The 17,213-nt window shown below is 31.2% G+C and overlaps 1 protein-coding gene across 12 annotated transcripts; it reads right to left on the reverse strand.

Moving 5' to 3' along the window:
• Positions 1-5,845: 5,845 nt before the first annotated feature.
• Positions 5,846-16,222, reverse strand: LOC124942166 (putative disease resistance protein RGA3). Of its 12 annotated transcripts, XR_007099658.1 has the most exons (15): positions 15,859-15,988; positions 12,445-12,587; positions 12,278-12,350; positions 12,082-12,158; positions 11,713-11,784; positions 11,389-11,624; positions 11,247-11,298; positions 10,154-10,237; positions 9,920-10,073; positions 9,654-9,826; positions 8,981-9,100; positions 7,745-7,980; positions 7,417-7,633; positions 6,391-6,571; positions 5,846-6,276 (listed from the first exon to the last, which is right to left on the reverse strand). XR_007099658.1 is itself a non-coding variant. In XM_047482608.1 (13 exons), exon 1 carries the CDS (start codon positions 16,159-16,161, stop codon positions 12,799-12,801), a length of 3,363 nt encoding a protein of 1,120 aa, XP_047338564.1. In that variant the 5' UTR covers positions 16,162-16,222; the 3' UTR covers positions 7,476-7,633; positions 7,745-7,980; positions 8,981-9,100; positions 9,654-9,826; positions 9,920-10,073; positions 10,154-10,237; positions 11,247-11,298; positions 11,389-11,624; positions 11,713-11,784; positions 12,082-12,158; positions 12,278-12,347; positions 12,445-12,587; positions 12,730-12,798. The 12 variants fall into 12 exon arrangements, 9 of the variants coding, with proteins under 9 accessions (XP_047338564.1, XP_047338556.1, XP_047338557.1 ...); XR_007099659.1 differs by lacking the exon at positions 12,445-12,587 and having other exon boundaries at positions 15,859-15,965; XM_047482608.1 differs by lacking the exons at positions 5,846-6,276; positions 6,391-6,571 and having other exon boundaries at positions 7,476-7,633; positions 12,278-12,347; positions 12,730-16,222.
• Positions 16,223-17,213: the final 991 nt, after the last annotated feature.

Here is a 17,213-nt window from a genome sequence, read left to right on the forward strand (position 1 = left end):
TATTTTGTTATATTATATTTTATTATTGACGCAAAAGTTTGAATAAATTTTATTCTTAGTAAAAAGAAATTATTCAATATTTTTATTAAAAGTTGTTATGAGAATTTATTTGTAATTTTTGAGTTTTTTTATTTATTTTATATGAGGAATAAAAGTGAGATAAGATAAAAAAAATATATATACAAAGGAATATTTTTTTAGGGAAAGTAAAAATAAAAATATTAACAAAATTTAGTGTTTATGAAAAATATAAATATTAATAAATTTTAATATTTAATAAGAATAAAAAAATACTATTAAAAAGGAGAAATTAAAATTTAAGATTTAAAGAAAAAAAAATAATAAGTGGAGAGAGATTAGAGAGAAACTAGTAAAGATATATAATTATATATTTTTATTAAATTTAAAATATAATTAATAATTATTTATATAAATATATATGAATTTATTAATAATTAATTATATGAATTATATATATAATATAAATATTAAATAATAATAATAATAAGTAAAAAAACTAAAATTTTATGACAATATATTTTAAATTTAAAAACATAATATAATTTCATATTTTATGTAATAAAATAAATATATATATATATATATATATAATTAAATTTGAAATATTCATATTTATTTAATAAAATATACATATAAAATATTTAAAATTTTTATATAAATTAATTTGATTTGTTATTTAATAGAGTAAATATATATAATATTACCATTTTAAAAATAGTTGATATTAAATATTTTTTAATATTTTGAATTTAATAATTTATATTTATATATAATATTTAATAGTTAATATATATATATATATAATATTTAAGCAATTAAATTCGTTAAATATAATATATATATATATATAATTAAAATAAATAAATAAAATATCATTAAAATCGTGGGTTGTTATACAAAATAATTAATTAATTACTTCTCCATTATCTTACAAAATAATTAATTAATTACTTCTCCATTATCTGATAACTTCTCCTTAACCTCGATAACTTCTTCTCTCCTCAATCACCTCTCTTCCCACAACCTTTATTTTTATGACCTTGATTACTTATTCTCTCCTCAATCTCTCTCTCATCCCTTAACCTCTCTCATCCCTCAACCATATGCTCTCAAATCCCAGAGACAACTCTCCTCCTTCAAATCAATGCTCTTAATTCCTTTCTCATTTGTCTTATAGGTAAAATTATCAAGTTTTTGAGATGCACTAAGAAGGAAGTTGTTAAATAGATTAAACATATTCCTCCAACAATGTTTATATTATTAACTTTAATTTTAATTATTTATGTTGTAATATACTAAATTTGGACGGAATTAATTATAAAAAATAGGAGGTAGTTAATTATGAAGAAAAGGAGGATTATGTATAGGAAGAAGAAATAGATGATAGAAGATGAAGATTAAGGAAGAAGAGATAGAAGATGAAGATCAAGGAAGAAGAAAAGATGATAGAAGATGAAGATCGAATTATTATTTTTTATTTTTTGTATTATGAATTTTTTTTTATTTAAATGTAGTATTTGTATGTAATGAAATTAAATTATTTTAATGTTATTTGGAATTATATTTAAAAATGATCTTGTCATTTTAAATTTTGTATAAAATAATTAAATTTATTTTAAAGTGATTTTTAATTAAATAATTGAAATATTTTTTTTATAAATTCGGAATAAAAAATGTCAACAACCATTATAATTAAGAAATTACAACCACTTTTATAGTTCTTAATAACAACCGCTTATAAAATGGTTAATATTGAGTAATGACAACATTTTTTAAAACGGTTGATATTGTTTAATAACAATTGCATGTAAAACGGTTGATATTTCTTAATAACAACCGCTCAAAAAACGGTTGTTATTGAGTAATAACAACCGCTCCAAAATGGTTGATATTTCATGTTTGAGCAATGCCTACAGAGGCTCTAGTAACGGATGTCAACCGCTTTTTGAGCTATTGTTATTACTCAATACTAACCATTTTTTGTTTAATAACAACAGTAAAAACCGTTGATATTGACCTTTTTTTTACTAGTGCCACTTCCGAACTCAATTGAATAAAATCCCTTCTATAAGAACTCGGCATCCACTTACCTTCTACACCTGTTATATATTGTGATAACTTAAGTGCTACAAATTACTCCGCCAATCCGATTTTTCACTCTCGAATGAAGCATGTTGCTCTCGCTTTTCATTTTGTTCGTGAACAAGTCCAAGTTGGAACACTTCGGGTACAACACATTAGTGGACATGATCAGCTCACCGACGGCCTCACCAAACCTCTCCCTCGCCCGCGTTTTGAGTTCCTATTATCCAAGATTGGCCTCTTCAATGGAAGGTCCATCTTGAGGGGGAATGTTAAGGAACCAGACAATCTTACTCCACAAAATCTGCAAGTCAAAGATGCAATCAAGTCACAATATATTCCTCCATAATTTTAGTGATTGCACAGCTAATTGTTACCCATATTTAGACTCCACAAAATCTGCAAGTCAAAGATGCAATCAAGTCACAATATATTCCTCCATAATCTTAGTGATTGCACAACTAATTGTTACCCATATTTAGACTTTACATATAACAAATTGTAATATGAATAACTTGTACATTTCTCATTCATATATACAATTATTCCTTTCAATCATACATCTTCTCTACAATTAGTAGCATTCATACATTTTAAAGAAAACAGAGATTACAAACAGAAAATGCCATTTCTAATTTAACCATCTCAACCTGGTATTTTCGCATGCCATCTGTTTTCATTGAGAGATTTTCTTCCCCTTCCTCTTCCCCTTCCTCTAACGATGAAAGGAAATTATATTGAAGAGGATGATAATTATTGTTGTTTCTCATTTACAAGCTCATTCTAATTTGATAGAAAGATTTTTTTCTGAGAATTTCAGAGTTTTTACTTTTGTTATCTTCAACTTGAATTTATGTGTTCTTGTCTTCCTTATCTTCGCTTCAGCTTCAGTTTCAGACACCACATTGGTTTTGGAATCTTCTTTATCGACTTTAGAATTTTCTGTTTCAGCTTTGAAATTATGGATATCTTCCTCTTGAGTTTCCTCAACAACAAATAGAGGTTTATCTTCCATTTCCATTTTGATCCTTCGCATTATAACAAATTTTCTTTTCCTCTTCTCTATGTTCCTTTTACCTTTTTTTCATTAATTTCCTTTTTCCCAGAATCCGATCTTTGAGTTTAGCCTCCTCTATTTCCTTCTTTTTCTTTTTTGCTTCCTGGCTTTTTTCTAGTTTTTATGCTCTTTTTCTTTAGATTTATCACATTTATTATGTAGGAAAGTGTTACAAAAAACACACCTCATTGGTTTCCATTCATAAAGATCTATATGACATTGTGCTTTTATTTCCTGTCAACAACTGCCATTTTTATTGGCAGAACACTCATATGATGCACTTCAATGTTAATTCTAAACAAATGATAAGTGTTCTTCTCCTTCAATTATTGGGTCCATATATAATGGTTTCCCAATTGTACTTGCAAAATGACTAATTGCTTCAACATTGTAAATGTGGGCTGGAATGTTTTAGAGTTTGAACCAAATCTGGGTCGTTTTCTTTGGTCTTCTTTGTAAATTCATCTCTTTCAACCACTTTTCCAACTTCATGCAATTTGATCATATGTAAATATGCCGTTTCTCCAAGATTTCTTTCAGATTTGAGTCCTTTTTGAAATGCAAGAAGTAAAGGTCATATATGTTTGTAGAAACTTTTTCGAGCCCCTTTTCTCATCACTATTTAATTAGAGCATCTTTGGTAGTTGTGAATGATACTTCGTTTTTATCAATGAAGTTTTCAACCACCACAAACTTCCAGTCTTCAATACATTTCTCCTCTAGTTTAGAAGACAATTTGAATTTAAAAGAAGAGTTGAGTACCTCTACCTTTGTTTGGATATCCTTTAAGTAGACTTTTCCTTTATAGGCATGATCTTTAAATTACTCTTCATAGTGTAGGTCTTGGATTTGGGAGCCTTAATCAGCTCCTTCATTACATCAACTGACCATTTAACTATCCTCATATTATGTTTTCTTTAGTAAATTTCAGTCCTGAAGATAATGAATATTGAGTTGGACTGTTATTTGCTGAGCTTTCTCTTTACTGATTGTGATTTTTCCTTCTTAGCATGCATTAAGAGTTTGGTAATTTGGTTTTTAAGACCAAACAGGTTGGCTCTCGTTATAACCAACCTTCTAAATTACTTCTTTTTTCCCCTGTTTTCTGTTACATTTCTTCAGAATTTTTATCAGTAATTGGTTCCTTGCCTTTATTACAATTCTGTTTTTCCTGGATAATTTCTTCAGTAATCATGTCAATTTCCTTTTTAGTTGTCTCCTTTAAATCTTCCATCACAAATTCTTTTACTTCCTTATATTTATTGATTTTCTTTCTTTCAATTTTAATGAAAAATAGAACACATCAACAAATCAACAAAGAAAAGCAATTACATAATAGGGTACATCAAAAACTCTAGTTATAATAGAACAAGGGTAAACTAGAAACCCTAACCTTCCAACCAAGATTTGAAGATGAATGAACGACCTAGCTATTAGAGCTTATACAGTGACGTTTGTACCGATCGTGCACACGTTTGACGAGCGACGCTGAACGAGAAACAATCGTGACCACATTAAAAGAACCACGACCTTGATACATGGCAATTGTGTCAATCATTCTATTTGTGTCGATCGTGTCGTTTGTGCAATATAAATCATTTTATTCTCTCATGATCATGTGATCCGTTGTTGACATATTGATGATCTTCCTCACATGGGATGACTTAAAAAAAATTAAAAAATAAATAATCTAATTTCCTTCCAAAACTAAATACATTCAATAGCAAGCTTCGGTCACCATGTGGTGCTCCGTGCTCAGGTGTGATGAAGCCCAACAAAAATTACTATAGATATAGAAACGTCACACTGACGAATCCTCCTTAATTTCTTAATTGTTTTCAATTTAATTCGTCGACTTATCTAATTATTAAAAAATGGACAAAATTTACAATTATTCACTTGTTTATAATTTTCTGTTATGATGTTTAAATATTTCTTAATCTGAATATTTTATGAAGAAACAATGGAGTAGTTAGAGTTTCAATTTAAAGTTTCTAATCATGTGAAATTAATTGGTTCCTAATTAAACTAGGAGAATCCTTCTACTAGTTATGTAAATGAACATAGAGTTATTTGAATCTCAGTTAGGTAAAATGCTCATTGAGCTCATTTGTTAGTCTTTGGAGAAAAAACTTTTACTCATCTCTAATATATAGAATCATTAATTAAACTTTTATTGACATCAAACACATAATTTTTTTTAGAAGAATACTTAACAAATCATTAATTAAGCTTCTATTATTATATTTATTTTATGTAATATTTAGTTAACTTAGACAATGTTATTTAGTTTGAATTAAAAAAATGTTTTATTAATTGCATTATCAAATGTGATGTAAAATAAATAAATAAAATTTAAACTATTACTTAACAAATAAAAAACAAAATAAATATAAAAAAAATGATAATATTAACAGTTATTAATTATGTTAATGGGTATCTTTTAACTTTCAACATTAAAAAATAATTAAAAAACAAACAACCATATTAAATAATAAAATAAAAATAGTTATAATTATCCAAATCATACTAAGTTTGATGTCTCTAATGTCTCACTCATTCCCAAGGAGTGCATTAATTTCATTAATAGGACAAAAAAGAAAAATTGCCTTTACAAATTCGACATTGAAAAAAGTTTTGATCATGTCCCAAAAAATGGACTTCGAAAATAAATGGAGAAAATTGATAAAAAAAAATGCATTTCAGAACCAATCAAACTCATCTGACTCGTATATTCTCAACATGGAGTAAGTATCATATAATTCCTACAAAATAACACATATAGACATACCCAAACAGACCAAGTAATATCATCTTCTTCTTTTAAACCAAGACAAATGTAAATGTTACATAAACTACACAAAAATCAAATCAGTTCAACACAAATTCCAACAAGTGTTGCCATGAATTAAGTTCAATAACACATACTCACAATCACTGCATGGAAGGATGATCTACTAAAAGGTTTTCGAAATTGTTAAGATCCACTTGAATACATCTACTCCAATAGAACACACTTTATTTTTACGTTAGTAACTTTAGATTATGAAAAGTATATTTCATTTAAAAAGAACCCACCCGTAAAGGTTAACCGTCGCGTCTTCTCCAGATGCAGCCTGATATTAGAGTCACAAAAGAATTTATATAGCAGAAGAACAAGGTAATGATTCAGTCTTTTAGATGAGGGAATTAAACAATAGTGTAAAGAAGAAAGAAAGAAAGATACATACACATTTTAACATGACATAAAGCTCCTTGGTCTTTTGCCGTCTCTAATATCTTCTTGTTCAAGCATGGGGGAAGCATTAATAGAGCCATTCAAAACAATTTTGGTAGTTGAATCAAACATAACCACCTCTTTGATCTCGTTAGATACACAAGGATCTTCGAGATGTGTTCCCAAATTGATACCTTTGGTAGATTTACAGAAAAAATGTCATTTCATAATAATAAGAAAAAGAAACCTCAATTTGAGTACCAGCATATTTCTCTTATAAAAGTGGATCAATGCCCATTTGCAGATTTTCTAAGTGCAAATTTTCTGCAGTTAGGAGAACAAAATTGGAAAGCATTGCATCATCGTCTTGTGGACTATTTGGCTTGAAAAGAACTGGAGTATTTATCAAGGCAAGAGAAGTCCGGTTAGAATCCTTGAGAACTCGATCCTCAGGTTCCCTTGTTTTCTCTGTCTGAGCTATTATTAACCTTCTTTAGGAGCTCAGAATGAATGAGCTTATCCACTACTTTTGTTTCAATTTGTTGTTTTTGTGTAACTTGTTTTTCTTTTGTTCATTGTCTCAACAACATTTATTAAATGAACCATACAAAAAAGGTCATTTAGAAAGTTAAGGCTAGGCTACATGGTACACCCTAATGATTTCTAATGTTTGATTAGGTGAAATAGAGGACAATCCTGATGAGTATGGCCTAGTTGACCCTTTGTGAGTTTGTTTTGCTCAGATCGGTTTTTTCTTGCATTTTGATATATGGACAGCTTGACAATTCATCTACAAATTCATGTTACAGTCCCCTTCTATGCTTATCAAAGGGGTATGGAATTGGAAATGAAAGTGAGACCTTAGGTGATTTATCCCTCAAACATGAGACAAAAAGCAAAACAACAGAGAGGCAACTAAATTGGTACAAAAAATAATTTTCACATAAATAACATGCAAGAAAATCCACATTTACTAAGGAAATCAACTATTTCGCAACCAATAACAAAAACAAATATGTGAAGAAGAACATCTTACAACCTTGAAGTGAATCATATGCTGACTTGGCTGCGTTGACCTCTGCCTGCTTTTTGCTCTTCGCAGCTATCCCTAGGTAAATTTTGTCATCTACTATCACGGTTGAAAGAAAAGTAAGCGAGTGACCTGGACCACAGCTTTCAGTCTTATAACTTGGACTCAAGAAGCCTCTTTTGTGAGCCAATTCTTGCAAGGCATTTTTATAAAGACCAGTATCACCCTATATAAATTCAACATATTATTGTAGTATGCAAAATAACTTAAAAGTAAGACAATAATGTTACAAACTGTATTAGAGGCCATATCAAATCAAACTGTCTAAAAGGATAACCTTCTGATCTTCATTGACTGAAATTTGTTCAAAAGAAATTTTTGCTGCAGCATTCTCAGCATCTCTCATGCTGAGGAAAAATTCATTACTCTGATAACTCTGTCCACACACAGTAACCTTACACTTGAAGTAAGAAGCATGTGGAGGACCTTGGCTCTCAAATGAATACTCTGGAAACCTAAGATTTCTCTTTTGTAAATAATTTTGTAACCGATTTTTATACCATTGTCCTCCATCTGTAATCAAAATGTGCAAGAGAATGAGATGTAGTCTAGCGATTAGTTGAATTTGAAATTAGACTTGCTACCAGTGTTAAATCATCAAGAAATACAGTGATGAATGAAGGGATGTAATGAAGAATGAAAGTCGGCAAGTACAAGATTTAGAACAAGATCATTATTGGATTAAGAAAATACAAACTTTTACATTTTAACTGCTCCTAATCAATAAACACTAACAAAAATCATAATAGGTTTACAAGTTTCTGAATGCACAAACTGCAAACCCATGAATCATGTAATATATTTAGGGTTCATATAAGAAAGGGGTGAGTGTCAATGGAGAGAGCTACAAGAGAGAATGTGAGGAGAGGGGCCAACACAAATCTACATTCGTTTGATAAAAAAAATTGAAAAAAAAAACATGAATGAAAAGAGAAAATTGACATTTAAGCTCAGCGAAAGAAGCATGAAAAGAAAAAAGTACAGAGACTAACAAAGACCTGACGATCAAAAGAAATGACTCAAGAAACAACAAAAACATGGGTCCAGGCAAACAGAAAACAAAGAAATTTATTCCACCTGTAGCTGCACAAAGCAATCATGTCCCCGACAAAAAATCTCCATTCATTTGATCATCTTTTCCTATACCCAACTATCTATTTATAGCCATATAAATTATATTTAATAACACAATTACAGCTATCCAAACAATTCTCTAACAAACTTGGTACAAGTAAATAACATAGTATGGTCCAAGGCATTCTTTACTAATATTTAATGACCCTCCCCTAACCCTACCTTACAACACCTGAACCCAATGTAATGCATTACTGACAAAATTACTATGTTTACTCCATCAACTTTTCATAAGAAATTGGTGTCATTGTTCACATTGAGCATCCAAACAGTTCTATTATCATCACATATCTCAAGCACAGGTATCAACTAGAGAATGCCACAAAACAAGCTGCAAAATGCTACAAGAAAAGGCATGAATTAGATACATTTTCCTTACCAAGAGAATTCTTATGATCGGTTAACTCTAAATGGGTAAGAGGACGCTGCGACTCGTTTATGCTGTGTGATTGTAAAGTCAAATTCGCTTCCAATCCATCATTATGTGAGGCGGGAAGAACTGAAAAAACAATAATGAGAAAGTCATAAAGATAATGCTAATATTACCAACAAAAAGATCTCCATCCTCAACATTCTTCACTTAGCCTATTAGTATCATCTTCCCATATTTTAGTAATAGAGCTGAGGGTAGGGATTTGGCTGAGTGAAAGCGCCCAGATTTGTCCCTCAATTCGAGAAAGGGCAAGAGCTACAATAGTGGTATTTATAGTCTAAGTAGCTATTGTATTGGCTAAAGTAATCTGGTTTAAGAGAATAAGTAAATGGTTAAAATTGCAATAAAATAACTCTTTAGAACTTCCGTGTTCTTGGCCATTGAGTAGATTAAACCCTACAATTGAATCAGATCTTGACAAAATCCACCAGCTTTGGACAAAGGAAAAAGGAATCCTTTTCAATGTAAGATAGATCAATCCAAATACGAAAATCGCAGGGTTTAGAGCTGTTGGTCAAGGTAAAGACTCCATTAAAATTGAAGCCCCAATCTAAGATACACATTGACTAAAAGCATGCAATTTACATAAATTTGCTAAAAAGAAAAGAAAAAAACGTACCAGAAAGCAGAGGATCAGAAACTGGAGCATTTTCATTCTGCAAATCTTGAATACATCTACTCCAATAGAACACACTTTATTTTTACGTTAGTAACTTTAGATTATGAAAAGTATATTTCATTTAAAAAGAACCACCCGTAAAGGTCAACCGACGCGTCTTCTCCAGATGCAGCCTGCCTGATATTAGAGTCACCAAAGAATTTATATAGCAGAAGAAGGTAATGTTTAGAAAACAATAGTGTAAAGAAAGAAAGAAAGATACATACACATTTTAACATGACATAAAGCTCCTTGGTCTTTTGCCGTCTCTAATATCTTCTTGTTCAAGCATGGGGGATGCATTAAAACATTTTAAAGCATGGCCAGTACGTATGCTCTGCTCTTCTTCGTGTTTGTTTTCCAATAGATTATCTTTATACTCTGAACTTCAAGTAAATAAGAATTACAAAATGAATATAATTATTTCACTAGTTTAATCAAAGCTTTTTTTGAGCCTCTACCACAGATCTTCTCATTGATTTTCTCACAATTGTTTCAACCTCATATTGTTTTCTCTGTGTGGATGGACGTCCTCGAGCTCGTACCTTTAATGAAGAATGTATTATTTTTAAACTGAATGTAGATACTTCTTTCAACTTTTCATCATTTTGAGGTATTAGCGACAAATTACAATTATTTTCGGTCATTGAATGCTCAAGATTAATAACAATTAGTTTGTCTTTCACATCTTTCAAAACTTCAACCAACATAGAACAACATTCGTCATATTTTTCTCCAAGTTGTTGAACCTCATTTATCAATGGAGCTTGTATATTCAATTCAGCTTCCCATCTATATTGTGAAGCAGGTAGAAATGAAAAAACAAAAATAAGGAAATCATACAAATCTCCAACCTTATCTATTACGTAAATTTCATGACGAGTTATCATAAGAATTAGTTAATACTTTATTACAAACTCAGTTCTTCTAGGCTTAACATATGATTTTGGAAACACATAAAAGGCTCGAAAAAATGTTAATAAATTGATGCTAGGATTCTGAACTTGAAAAGATGTACGTGTTAATATGTTATTAGCTGATAGAGCAGCAGGTTTATGTAAACACCCTGCAGTCAGTCACTAATATTTATCACCTGATACTCTGTTCTTTACATTTAGTATCAGAGTCTTGTTATTTTAAAGTTCAAATATTTAGTCAGCAGAATAGTTATCATCAATTGATAGCTACCAAAGAAGTATAAAACACGTTTTCAGCGCTGAGAGTAGCTAAAGGAGAAAACAGAGGACTAACAATGAGATGAAAACGGAATGATATTGCCTACTCAACTTTTACTCTTCAATATTTCCAAATTTGCTTTCTTGATTTGAATTGATGTTTATTTGAAAACTTCTTATTTTATTTTGGGAAAAAACTTATTTTATTTGGATTAAGAGAGTGCAATATATGTTTTTTTTCTGTGTTTTGAACTACACAATAGATAGCTAAGAATATTCAACATCGGACACAAAATATATTGCATTTGAATATAAATAATTGTGCAGCTCAAAGGATTAGTGTTACGTGAAAATGATTATTTCTAAGGTATTACCCTACATGTCTATCGAGACTCCCTCCAGACTACCATTTGCTGATTATCACTTCCTTCCTGAAATTGTCACCAGCGACATCATTTCAGACTTTTCAATTGTTAATAAAAGATGCAATTAATCGATGAATATCTTTATACGTACAGTACCTTCTAATTGACTCTTCTTCTTCTATTCCTCCTTTATGATATTTACATCGAACTTCATCGAATGAAAACACAACATAACTAGGGTTCGAATGAATCATCTCCCCTTTGTTCTAGGGATAAAAAAAAGAAGGAATTTTGTGTACAAGCCTTTAAAGATTTGTTTAGTTGCATTTAAGCTTCTCCCCTTCGAGTTCTTGCTTCAGTGTTTCAACCCTTTCCAACAGATCCGTGTTCTCCTGTTAGTTTGATAATACATACCATATTACGAAAACAACAAATATATATGATCAAAACAAGTTGATTGAATATTGAAGAATCAATCACCTTCTGAAGCAATTCCAGCCTCTTGTTCAAGTAGTTATTTGCACCATTTTCCTCCATCATCCTCTTTTTCATCTGCCAAAACATAAATTTGTATACTCTATTCAGCTTGAACTATTAATGGATGATATGTTTAACTAATAACCTAACAAGCAATGGGAATGAGAAAATAAAATGAACAGAAGAATTGAGAAGATTAATTAATTCTCACCTTGTTTAATTCCTTAATGCACATAGAAGATTAAAAATAAAATCATAGAAACAGAGCTGCTCTACATACCAAATTTGGTTATCTATCTACTCTGAACTTCAAGTAAATAGGAATTAAGAAACCAATAGATTACAAAACGAATATAATTATTTAGGTACTACCTCTTTGATGAGTCTTCTACTCCTTTAAGTTATCACTGTATGCTTGACCCTCAAATAGGATAAATGCTTCCAACTCTCTATATATATACCATTCAAACAAACAAACAAATAAACAATTGAAAGTCACAATCAAATTGATCTTATTATAATGAAGAAACTAAAGCATAAAACAGAGAAAGAGGAGAAGAAAACATACATTGCAGTAACAGTAATGTAAGCAGCTGGAGAATATCCATGTGGCTTTAATTTGCAGAATAGCCTACTGACTGCTGCGAAAAGCAATAACACGTTCAATTTGAAAACAGATTCTAAATTGACTTTATATCGTGGCCGTGGTTATGAAGATGAAAAGAAGTCACATACAAGTAATGTGGATCGGTGATATTCTATCCTCCTTCATAGTACGTACAAGTCACATACAAGTAATGTGGATAGGTGATATTCCATCCTCCTTCCTCCTTCATAGTACGTACTTGAAATCATTCAAAGGATCCTTTCTACGCGTCCTGTTTGCAGCCAATATTAAAATACTTGAAGAATGTGATCAAGCTTCGGTTATCTTAAAGTTCCTCTTTGTTGAGTCTTCGACTCTTTTAGGATACGTCAAGAAATTTCTTACATGTCATTAATTAATAGATGAATATGTACCTTCTAACTGACTCTTATTCTTCTTCTATTCCTCTTCCAATAGAATATCTACTCTGAACTTCTCAACGATCAAGTCTTGTGTAAAGGGAATACTCTGAACTTCTCATGACCAAGTCTTGTGTAAAGGGAATGCAGGAGTGCCATAACATCGTCCGCTTCTTCTGAAGACACCAACTTAGGACAATACAAGATACGCAATCTCTGTAGTGAATTATTAATATTGAGGTTTCCAAATTCCTCAACTGATATCATCAACTCCGGACAATAACTAATATCCAATTCCGTGAGAGAGTTGATGAAGTGTTTGTTTTGGCAGCCACTAATCTTTGATATCATTCCCTCATCAAACAAACACCTTAACTTCTTGCACTCCCTAATATACAGAGATTGAAGAGATTGGAAAGTTGAGCGTACTCCTCCTCCTACTATTTGTGCTTCAAACAATAATGCCATATAATCAGTTCCAAATAAAACACTTCTTTCTTTCATATTTTCAATGCGGAGATGAGTGAGAGCACTAAGATTTGAGATGCTATATAACAACTCATCCGAACATTCACCCCAAACAGTTATATCTTTGAGTGATTTGAGATGAGGTGGTAAGGCCCCTAGCTTTGGACAATAAGCTATGGTCATCCTCCATAGATTAGGGAATGCTCCAGTACTCCAACAACTAGGTGACACCAATTCCCTCAAATTCTTCATTCCATTAATAACAAGTTCCTCTAATAAAGGGAATAATACTACTTCAATTCCATTCATGTTGTTGTTGACGGTGAATATGTGCTCCACATCATTATTCAATTCATTAAGATACAGACTTGTGAGAGTACCATTAAGATTCGAGATGCTATATAACAATTCATCTGAACATTCACCAATAACACCTACATTTTTGAGTGATTTAAGATGTAGTGGCAAGGCCCCTAACTTTGGGCAACCAGATATCTTCAGCGTGCATAGATTAGGGAATGCTCTAGTACTCCAACAGCTAGGTGACACCAATTCCCTCAAATTCTTCATTCTCCAAATAGACAAATTCTCTAACAAAGGGAATAGTACTATCATTTCATTGTCAACGCTATTATTAGCAATAGTATTCACATTGCCCACCCATTTAGGGGGATTCACACCTTTGTAACCCCTCATTATCAAAATCTTCAACCTTGCCGTTGAAACTTCTAGAGCTTCACCAATTTTCTCATCTCTAGTACTCTTTCCCTCATCATCTTCATAATCAGATCTCCATTCCAACTCCAATTCATTGATATTCGTCTTTTTAGCCATACTTATCCCTCTTTTCATAGATGTATCGTTAACTCTTCCAAGGTTCTTCAATTTCAATGATCCGCCAATATTCAATTCTTTTAATTCATCTAATTGGCAGTCTTTTTCCTTGTTGCTTATCACAAACAAGCTTAACGTCTTCAGATGTTTCAATTTCCCCATCCCTCTAGGCATATATTTTAATTCATCACAACCCTTCAAATAAAGATGTCGTAGGCTAATAAGGGCTTTTGTATTTCTGGGCAAACTTTCAAGATTAGAACAATAGTTGAGTTTCAAAGTCTGTAAGTTCAAGAGATCACAAATACTATCAGGTAATGTTGTTATCTCATCATTACCGGAAATGTCTAAGTATCTAAGATGTTTTAGACATCCCATATAACGCAAATCTTGATATTGCACATTGCAGCTCAATTCAAGGACACGTAAAGCCAAAAGTTCCTTCAAGACACTCAAACAAATCTGCTGTGTGACATTTCCATAAACATCTCTTCCATTGAGCATTAGTGATTGCAACCCTCCAATTTTCTTAAGAGAACGAACTGATGTTTTGACAAATTCATCAACCATTGCCGATACATGACGAATTTCTCGTCTTAAACCATCACTTGAGCTATTAGCCTCCATCGTATAACATTCATCTTTCATAACAGATTGGGCAAGATCGTGCATAAGATCGTGCATCTTACATGTTTCGTATATTCCATACCGATATGATTTCTCGTCTTGAAAAAAGGATCTCCAACACAGGTGCTTCCAAATTGTATTCCCAACATCTTCCACTTCTTGGATATTATCTTTAGGAATTAAACCATGGGCCATCCACAATTGGATTAATATCTCCTTTTTTATTTCAGCATCTTTGGGAAATATAGCGCAAAATACAAAACATCTTCTCAAATGATAAGGGAGTTCATAGTAACTCAACCTTAGAATAGGCAAGAGATCAGATTCTTCATTTTGAGATATCTTCCATATCTCATTATCTCTTATTTTACACCATTCATTTATATCATTTTTGAAGCCCAATTGACCTCCAAATGTCTTGGCAACTAAGGGAACGCCTTTACATTTTTTAGCTATTTCTTTTCCAATATCAACAAAGTTTGGAGTTTTTGGTGTCCCACACATAAATGCACGCTCTTCAAAGAGCAGCCAACAATCCTCGTCAGAGAGCAATGATATCTGAATATGTTGAATCGTTTCCATAATTTTTGCCACATTTCTTTTCCGTGTCGTGGTAAGAACAAACGCACCATTTGATCCACAGTCCAAGATAGATCTCAACTGATCCCATGCCTCAAGGTTTTCATTCCAAACATCATCCAATACAATCAAATATCTTTTTCCGCTCAATTTTTCTCTAACTTTTTTCTGCAATTCTTCTGAGCGTGCTTCCGCCTTTTCTTCTAAGATGGCTCTCATCACCAATTGAATATCGAATTCATCAGAAACACAAACCCATATTTTGGTTTCAAAATGCTTAGAAATCTCCTCATCGTTGAAGACCGTTTGGGCAAGTGTTGTTTTACCAAGACCCCCAATTCCAACAATGGGTAGAACAGATAGTTTTTTATCAACACAAGCACCAGATGTATTATTGACCAGAATATCAATAATATTTTTCTTCTCTATATCTCTCCCATATACTTTATTACAACTAGAAAGAGATATGGTTTCACGCCAACGACTAGTAAATTTGTCATGAATAGATTCACGCAAATGTAACGTTTGGCGCTCTAAAGAAATTAGGTTAACCTTCTCTTGAACATCCTTAATTTTGTGACCAACTTTTAGACGTGTCCAAGTGCTGATAAAAGGATGGGTTATTGAGTTGGTTACCTTGATTCGGGTTGAAGAGGAGGCATTACGCCTGTTGACTTGAAGACGAAGATCTTCATAGGTGCACTCGTCCATGATGTCTCGAACCTCATACGCCACATCCTTGAGCTTCCGCAACCAATCTTCCGTTTGTTTGTCCTTGTCCTTCTTTCTTTCTGCATCCTCAAGAACGGCACTAATCGAAGATAGCGTGCCGGATAGCTTTTGAACCTCCTTCTTAAAACTCCAAAACAACGAGAATTGATCCTGAATCAGAGGTGACAAGTTTGAAAGCAATCCACTGATTAGAGCTGCTTCAGCCATGGTGGTTTCTCTCTCAAATGAAATCTGATGAATAAACTTCTCACAAATACAAAATGTTATCTTGTGTCTACTGAAGAACAATCATTGAAATACAAAATGGAACACACTTTCCTTTCCGTGTGGACCATGATACAATATTATAAACCACATTTTCTTTTCAAATATCTTAAAATGAATGGTTGACTGTAACTCCTTTTGGTAAGCAGTACAGTACACATACAGTAAAATTATTATTTGTTATATTGGATAATTTTCAACTTATGCCTTTAAACTATATATAAAATTGTAACTAACTCCACCTTTATTAAATTTTATTCCATTATTACTTCATATTCATTCTTCCTTATCCTTCTTTTTCCTCCTTTTCATTTTTTTTACTTAATCTTCAATCCTCAACCAAAAAATAATTATATTTTATTATTTTTGTTGTGATTGTGTTTTATATATTGGTGATAGTACTAATTATTTATAATAAAATTTATTCTTATTTTATACTTTCAACCAAAGTATAATAACTTATATCTTCTAATAATTCTTTACAAAATTCTAATAATTTATAACTTCTAATAATTCTTTACAAAACTCTGATAACCTATAACTTCTAATAAATTTTATATTCCAATTTCGTTGAAGATATTAGATGATTTTCATATATTGGAAATGTTTAAATTTAAGTTAAAAAACATATAACACTAATTTATATATTATTGTTAACTGGTCAAATACTTATTTTACTTCTTTTTTTTTATTTCTTTTTTGTTATCGTATTAGGAATTTATAAGTATCTCTTTGTTGACCTTTCAAATTTAATTAGGTATATCATACCCAACAGTAAGATCTATTTTTTCAATAATATTAGTTTTTAAAGTACATTTATGTTTAGCTTAATTGTCTCAAATAACTCCTTCTCACAAATATAATATTTTATAGTGGATTGTGCATATCAAATTACAATAAATTTTAGGGACCAAATTTGCAATTAGTATGCAACCAGCTTTAACGATTTTAAATATAACTGATTTTAAATATAACTAGTACGGATTTTACAACTT

Source organism: Impatiens glandulifera, chromosome 6, assembly GCF_907164915.1.
Source record: "Impatiens glandulifera chromosome 6, dImpGla2.1, whole genome shotgun sequence".
Classification (NCBI taxonomy): domain Eukaryota; kingdom Viridiplantae; phylum Streptophyta; class Magnoliopsida; order Ericales; family Balsaminaceae; genus Impatiens; species Impatiens glandulifera.